General features: G+C 35.7%; 2 protein-coding genes across 2 annotated transcripts; one reads left to right on the forward strand and one right to left on the reverse strand.

Annotated features, from left to right (window-relative positions):
- The first annotated feature begins 121 nt into the window (after positions 1-121).
- On the forward strand, positions 122-4,998 carry LOC124304098 (acylamino-acid-releasing enzyme-like). Its single transcript, XM_046762132.1, has 14 exons — positions 122-509; positions 608-825; positions 903-1,066; positions 1,169-1,317; positions 1,743-2,007; positions 2,104-2,252; positions 2,381-2,552; positions 2,642-2,896; positions 2,985-3,122; positions 3,210-3,430; positions 3,539-3,618; positions 3,918-4,133; positions 4,236-4,361; positions 4,429-4,998. Exons 1-13 carry the CDS (start codon positions 318-320, stop codon positions 4,345-4,347), a joined length of 2,331 nt encoding a protein of 776 aa, XP_046618088.1. The 5' UTR covers positions 122-317; the 3' UTR covers positions 4,348-4,361; positions 4,429-4,998.
- Positions 4,748-7,913, reverse strand: LOC124304105 (uncharacterized). The gene is made up of 4 exons (XM_046762141.1): positions 7,685-7,913; positions 7,319-7,584; positions 7,015-7,234; positions 4,748-6,882 (listed from the first exon to the last, which is right to left on the reverse strand). Exons 1-4 carry the CDS (start codon positions 7,794-7,796, stop codon positions 6,425-6,427), a joined length of 1,056 nt encoding a protein of 351 aa, XP_046618097.1. The 5' UTR covers positions 7,797-7,913; the 3' UTR covers positions 4,748-6,424.
- Positions 7,914-7,952: the final 39 nt, after the last annotated feature.

Below are 7,952 nucleotides of genomic sequence, written 5' to 3' on the forward strand. Positions count from 1 at the left end.
TCAAGTTGGTTTCAAATGAAAATATGAAATCGCGGGTAGATGTTCGCCGTGTTGCTCGTTGCTAGGAGGTCGGTACGTTTAGTTTCTTGATTATCGACCTCAGTATCATTCAATTTTGACGGGATGAATAGCAATTTATATAGATAGCAGTTACCACGACAAATTTTTGACACGTTTGCAAGCTGCAATGTGAAAATATATTTGCCTCCCGTCTAGTTTTCAATACAAACACACACACACACACACAACTTTCATGGCGTGTTGAACCTGACATACACACGTTCAAACATAACGTACTTGTGTTATTTGTTTTGTAAATGAATTGCGGTTCAAAGAACTGCGGTTTACTTGTATCTCTTATCACTAGAATTAATTTTCTACAACAGCGTCTGTGTCTAACAATAAGCTGCGATCGGTATCGTTATAAGTTGAGATTATTTCCCAAGACTAGACGAAATCATAATTACTGCGGTTATCATAGCGAAGGGACGAAAATGACATCGACGCAAGTAAGTTAAACACAGTTACCATTGTTGTGATAAATATTTATGCATTGATTAAGCTAAAGGCACTTAAAATTAAAAATTTCAATTGTTTAATGTTTTAGATCGACAGAATTCTCAATTTATACAAATCGGTGGTAATAAACCCGGCACTATCCGATGCAAGAATTGTAGACGTCAATGCAAATGGAGTTGTCGTCCAAAGTGCTTGGACGCAGAGAAATCTAGACAGACGTGCGACTCAAAGATTTACTCAGCAACATCTCTTAGATTCAAGCCTTAATAAAATCTCTGAAACCTTTCCTATCGACGTAACGACGGAGTAAGAAAACTGAAGCGTTAATATCGATTCGTCAAAGAATTAGTATTCGTAGTTTTAATGCATGTTACTTTTTTAAGGATCACCTCGTCAACTACCGAGGACGAGCAGCGTAGAGCAGTACTGCGTCAAGCTACAGTAGACAATGCATCGAAACAATTTATTGAAATCTGGGACAGGCAACATTTGGTAAAAAATTACGACTTGGCAGCCCTAGATGTTCATGGTGATATTTATACTGACTGTAAGTACAGATAAAAGAACTAGGTTATATATTTCACCGTTTCAAGCGGTAAAAAATCATTTCTCCTTGATAAAAAAAAAAAAAAAAAAACGCGATTTTCAGCTGAATTTGGAGCTTTCAATTGGTCCCCTGACAAAACTAAGCTAATTTATATAGCTGAAAAGAAGCTACCCAAGTCAGAACCATTTTATAAGCAAGCATCTCTAAATCCAACATCAAAAGCCAAGTCGAATGATGAAGAAACTACAAGGGTACGAATGTCTTTCAATATTATTAACAACAACGTTGCAAAAACTTGAAACCGCAATTCAAATGACATTCAAGTTTCCTAATATATTTGTATTAGAAAAATTTATACTAAGCTCTCGCTGATATTAAACGTCCTCACTATCTCAGATTTATTTTTACTGATAACAAGTCTGTTACACATTTCATAGATAATGAGATTGTTGATAATTGTAAGATACAACAGTCTGATTCCAAATAATTATAATTTGATCCAGCCGATACTACTTCATTGGAATATTCAAGAGCCTTTCATATTTTAATTACATATTTACAAATCCATAAAGATGTTGCACTTGTACCCTTGATTTTGTGACGATCTCTAACATAATTTTCGTCGAATGCTTATTTTTTTTACATTAAAAAAGTAAATCTTGCGTCTTAATTACAGGGGAACGAGTATTTGTATAAGCCACATTGGGGAGAGCGTTTAGTTGGCAAACATCGACCTGTAGTCGTGATTTTAGATACAGAGGCAGATACGATTACGGCTTTGTCTGGTATCCCAGATTATCTTTCCCCCGGACAACCGCAATGGACTCCGGACGGGCAGGGCGTTGTCGGCGTTGCCTGGAAACATGAACCGCGATACTTAGGCCTCACTGCATGTACAAACAGGGAATCGTGGATATTTCATCTGAAGGATGGAGAATACAGTGAGTTCACTGATTCTCAAATAAACGATTAATCGGCTTATTCCATTGGACAGCACAACATTAATTTTCGGTTTTCAATTCCAAATTCTAATATAGCTGAGTTATCAGCCAACAACTGCGCTGTACGCTCACCACGTTTCAGTCCCAACGGAAAGTATCTAATATGGCTAGAGAGACAGGCTGGTGGACCACACCACAATGCTCAGAGATTGATGCGGAAAGAATGGACTAACACTGTGACCACGGTTCGATTCTTTGATATTTTGCATGAGTTTACACCGCTGAGATCCATCTCTAACAGCAATGATATTAGTTGGAAAAATTATTCAATTTACAACGAAACTGTTAACCAATAGTTAAAATTCTTTTTCAGCCTGAGATCTTGGTTAACGTGATCAACGTCAGCATTACAATAACCGATGAGAAGCAATTTTATGGGCTCTACAACCAATCTTTGCCTTTACGTTGCTGGAGTAACGATTCCCAATATCTGTTTCTCAGTACAGCCCAGCGTGCAAATACAAAATCTTACATCATAAATATAGGTTGGAGAAACATTATAGCAGTATAACTTAAAGTTGTAGTTCACTTTCTGTATAATCAGTAAAATTCTCATCAATCCTATTCGTTACAGAGTCAAAAAATATTATTGAAATTGTCAACGATACAAGTAGCTTGTCTATACTGGACGTGAAAAATGACATCGTTGCATTTGTAAGAACTTCTCTTGTCGAACCAACTAGACTTGCCGTCGGGCGGTTCAATCCAGCTGCGACGCAGCTGGGAAATATCGAACGAGTAGAAATTACTGTACCGCTGCAAATCGAGGGTCTAGAAAACCTGAAGTACGAATTCATTGAACATATGTACGACAATAACGACGAAGTCAGTAAGTAAACACATTTGTGAACCTATTCATTGTTGCTGCCAGGCCAATATCTCACCGATCGCATGTGTGTTCTTTTCACAAACAATAGAACAGTTCAACTCTATATACTTTGGCCCTAAAACTGGAGACGCCGCATCGACACCTCTGATAGTAACACCACATGGCGGGCCACATTCCTCGTATGCAAATTCTTTCTCAGTGGAGAATACAGTTTTAGCTCTTCTCGGTTAGTAGCGTAATTCCCAATTGCATTACGTTACCTTGGTGCTAAGAATCACAATAACGTCATTGTTGATGAAACTGATACTCTCAGGTTTTGGAATATTACAAGTTAATTTCCGTGGATCAACTGGAATGGGCTCGAAAAATGTCGAGTTCCTGCAGGGTAAAGTTGGAACAGCAGATACCTTGGACTGTGTGAGTGCTACCCGGGAAGCACTAGAGAAATATCCATGGCTCGATGCCTCGCGTATGGGACTTTCTGGAGGATCTCACGGAGGCTTTTTAGTAGCTCATTTAAGTGGTCAATATCCCGTAAGTTGTCGCCTATCCGCGCTGTATCGATAGATAGATAGATACCTCAACTTCGACAAAACTAATTTCGGAAAATATGCATAGTTATATTTTTTCTTCTGCTTTTAGAACCTGTACAGATCAGTAGTTGCGAGGAATCCAGTGATCGATATTGCAGCTATGTTCACAATATCGGATATCCCAGATTGGTAAGAATAATGATCACTACTTCTCTTGAACAATAATCATTTGATACAGAGTCGTTACTTCTAGCCGAAATACACTCTCAGCAGAAGAAATAATCTCGTATATGCATATCTTGTAAGCCTGGCATTATTTATACGTGATATATACACAACAAATTAGAATACGAAAATGACATGAATCACTAAGGGATATGTTTAAAACCTTTAGGTCAACGCAAATTCTGCACAAAAATATCGAAAGCAAGTAATCGTTCCTTTCGTGAAAGACATGTTATTTACCTAACGTTTCAATCAATTTACAGGTGTCCAGCTGTCACAGGCTTTTCCTATCATGAATCTGTTCCACAACCGCTGGGTACAGAAATGTTTGTCAAAATGTTTGAAAGTTCACCGATCATACATGCGGATAAAGTTAGAGCACCTACGTTGATGCTGATTGGAACTAATGACCTGCGTGTGCCATCGTCACAGGGAAAACTTTGGTATCAACGACTTAAGGCCATCAACGTTGTAACCAAGTACGTATACATGAAGGTTTTTTTTGGTAAATATTATTATTCTACACGTCCGGGAGTGAAATCTAAATTTCGGTATGAAAATGTTTTTCAATTTTTCCTAAGGATGCTGGTTTACGAGGACAATCATCAACTGAGTTCTGGCCCCATAGAAATCGATAATATTATTAATACAGTTTTGTGGCACCTGGAACACGTTACTGCTACTACCAGCTAAAATGTCGAAACATGGTGAGCGCATAATTGTTCAATTTTGGAAGAGAACGGTCGTTTACTGTTTTTTTGAAAACTTTTTCAGAATATTGGGTAACTCTTCCAACAAAACTCAGTTGCATGTGGAAGAAATAAGGTACAAATATCGTTTCTCTTCCGAATTGTGCGTAATATGATGATCAAAATTTACGGCATGAAGTTTCGTGATTTTCAAAAAGGTATCGTATAAGAAACAAATTCACGGTACGAAATTTTATATTTACAAGAATATTATAACACAGATACTGTTTCTTTTACTGAATATATATAATCCATAAATAGGAAAATCGTAAATCTATCTAGATGTATTCTTTATACGAAATTTAATCGCACTGTGGTACAGTTGGATATTTTTTTACCCGGTATGTCAATATTATATAATTATTATTCTATAAAAATAAGTAGAAATTGCTATGTGTTTAAATATTGTGTTGGCTATAAAATAACCGGAGATGTTTTTGGTTTTTATACTAATTCATTACCCGTCCTTGAAACATGCACTAGTATTGAGATTCGTATTGTATCAGAATTTTTCTTGAACTTGTATATCCCTATGTATATCACAGTTATTTTAAAAGAATGGGTATTCTCGATAAAATATATTTTCAAACTTTTATCTTGGTCCATCGTTAATCAGACTCCTCTAACTTGACATAGGCTTAAGATTAACTAATAAATTCGTTAACGACCGCGTAAAAAGTCATGGCACTTTATACAAAAAAAAAAAAAAAATTGTATTTTTCATCGTTTTTCAAAAAATATTTTTCACTGCTACAAAATATCAAATAATTTCTCAACATATAAGTTTATTACATGTAACCAAACCTAACTTTTGCCGAGAAAGGTTGTAAGCCTCCGAATTATTTCATGTCAAATTATTCAATCATAATAATTTTTTGAAAAACACATTAGCTTTTGAAGAAAAAAAAATAATAATAAAAACCGTCATTCCGTTTATTCTTTTGCAAAAAAACTTATTTAATGGTAATTAATTTGTATACAAAATGGGAAAAAAAAAATTATGGCCAGTGTGTTCCTAATGCATATTTTGTAAGCTGCAAATATATACATAACAAAAGAAAAAAAATTATAAGTACCGTTATATATATCAATAGCATCGAAATGTCAGGGTTAAATACATGGATAAAAATAAAAATTGATATACAGCTTTACAAACGACCGTAGGAAACTTATTTTGTGATAAACAGTATACTCGGATGTTGCAAAATATTCCAACTATCGAAGCAGCGGTCGGTATGCGCTTCGTATTATATGGTAGTAAATTTGTTCAAATATTATTTTATATTCATAGTATAAAAATAATTAAAAACTATCACATTGGAGATTCTGTACTTCAGTATGTACGCAGCTATTTGTATTGTTAAATAGAGATTGGCTGATAGTTGCTGTATTTACAATTTTCTCATTTTATGAATGCAGGAAAAGACTTTAGTTTAGACTAAATATGCATGATTTAGAAGATCTTAATTTTCTTATCGAAATCATGCTTTGAATTTACTTATTATTTGTAAAGCCAACCAATTATCACACGAAATACAACATGCGAGTGCAAATATTATATTTTAGTCTCACTTTCCTTGCCAATATTCTATCACACGTCAAATATCTATTGCCAGTACCCGTGTGGCAGATTTGTCTAGCATTCAAGAGAAAAAAAAAAACACGATTTTCTATAAAGAATGAACGCAATTAAAGTTACGGTATTGTTTTACCAATAATTGAAAAAAAAACACAAAAAAAAGAAAAACGATTGTACATGTGTCTTCTACGAAAACGTTATCGTTGTAGAAAATATTGCATTGAAAAACGTATCCTGCGCAAATAAATTGAAGAAGGCATTAAAAATTGTTCAGCGCTTCTCAAAAATCGAAATGTCGTTTTTTTTTTGTTTTTTGGCACGAAATTCCGACTGAGATTTCATTTTCATTTTCATATTTGTCCAACAGTCAGTTACTCTGACGATTTGAACTAATGACCATAAATGCAAATGAAAGTTTTACTTCCTGACTCAGATAAAAAAATTACGTAGTAGTTCCAGCTACGGTTGGATCTGGAAAGAGTGAATCGTAACTCGGAGGTAGATCCTTGTCCTGAACAGGCCGTGTCGTTGGTTCATGTAATATTGGCGCACTGGGAACGTTCGACTGACTATTAACATCTCGTATTCCCAAATCTAAGGGTTGAGAATTTGCACTGTCAACGTTCGGTCCAGCACAGTCAGGAGACCAACATAATTTTTTATGCCTGCGACAAACCCACAAACACGTGAGAAACAATAAGAAGGCAAATATGAGCGTACCCACGGCACCCATGGTCACCTTTGTACCAGAGGTGCCTTCGACAGGTATTTCACAACCAGCCTCATCCAGGCAATTGTCAAAGGCACAATTTTTATAACCATCGCAGTAATAACCTGCCCATATACATGTATTGTTAGTATTTGGTGGGTATTTACTTGGATCGTTCACTTTGTCGCATTCTGTAAAAAAAAAAACAGTACGTAAGATTCCTATTTTCGTTACTGTTTAATGGAATTGAACAAATGATATCCTTTAGTAAGGATCAAGTCGAAGTAAGTAGAAAATCAAGTTGTCACATAATAAAAAAACACCTTTGTAAGGCGTGTAGACAATGCTAATATCCAGATATTCGCCAGGCAGTAATCTTTGTTTGGAGATTGATATATGAGTCTCCAATTTTCCCTTGGGACTTTTAAATTCCAATTTTCCAAATTGTATGGAATTTGGTGTTTCCGTACTTTCCTGAGAGCTTTTGTCTCTCTGATTAAATGTGCCGCAGAACTTATGGCTTTTTCCGCTATCTTCCTTGAACTGATAAGATATTTCTGTTGATGTTTCACAACTGTCTTGTGACAAATAGCCGGTGCTGTTGACAATAAAATTAAATTGATTTACCTGAATATAATCTATGCAATTCTTGGTTCCATTATTTGGGTTGGTTCCGTTAGTTCGAAATGACATTTTCTGTATAACGGCGAACAAGCCTATATGACGGTTTGCAGTTTTGAAAACAAATTTGCATGTTTGATCGGCAGTGATCGCAGTCCATCGATCGAACATGTGGTCAGGCTTAATAATCACAGCCGAATCATCAATGTTGGGTAATTCATTGGTTTTTTTATTGCCTAGAGGATGGCAAATATCTTTACTTTCCATCGAGTCTGGAAGTAAATTTAGGTTAGGTACAATTTCATGTAAAATTTCCCGCTAATCGTCTAGTTTACTTTTAGATTCATAATTTTTACTCAGGCAAATACTTACAGCCCGTAATGTACGCGGAAGTATCTGTCGCGATAAGCATTAACAGCACACAAATTATTACTATGATACACAGCTTACGCATTTTTAACGAACTGTCAAAGACTAAACGCATGACTAAAACGTCACAACTAAACGCGGAATAATACCCACTTCAAAGTATTATTACATTTCAGTGGGAATACGCGGAAACAGTTCAGAGCTGCGTGGGCTTGCAATGAGTAACTGCGCCCTACTTTGGTAAGGACGGTACCTATACCATCGCTATCTT

This window comes from Neodiprion virginianus, chromosome 4, assembly GCF_021901495.1.
Source record: "Neodiprion virginianus isolate iyNeoVirg1 chromosome 4, iyNeoVirg1.1, whole genome shotgun sequence".
Lineage (NCBI taxonomy): Eukaryota > Metazoa > Arthropoda > Insecta > Hymenoptera > Diprionidae > Neodiprion > Neodiprion virginianus.

Coding starts and splice junctions, on each gene's coding strand:
- LOC124304098 (XM_046762132.1), top strand. CDS start 318: ATGAATTGCGGTTCAAAGAACTGCGGTTTACTTGTATCTCTTATCACT. Junction 2,897..2,984: donor CGACAATAACGACGAAGTCA/GTAAGTAAACAC, acceptor CACAAACAATAG/AACAGTTCAACTCTATATAC. Junction 3,431..3,538: donor ATTTAAGTGGTCAATATCCC/GTAAGTTGTCGC, acceptor TTCTGCTTTTAG/AACCTGTACAGATCAGTAGT.
- LOC124304105 (XM_046762141.1), bottom strand. CDS start 7,796: ATGCGTTTAGTCTTTGACAGTTCGTTAAAAATGCGTAAGCTGTGTATC. Junction 7,235..7,318: donor ATTGCATAGATTATATTCAG/GTAAATCAATTT, acceptor ATATCTTATCAG/TTCAAGGAAGATAGCGGAAA. Junction 6,883..7,014: donor TGTCTACACGCCTTACAAAG/GTGTTTTTTTAT, acceptor TTTTTTTTACAG/AATGCGACAAAGTGAACGAT.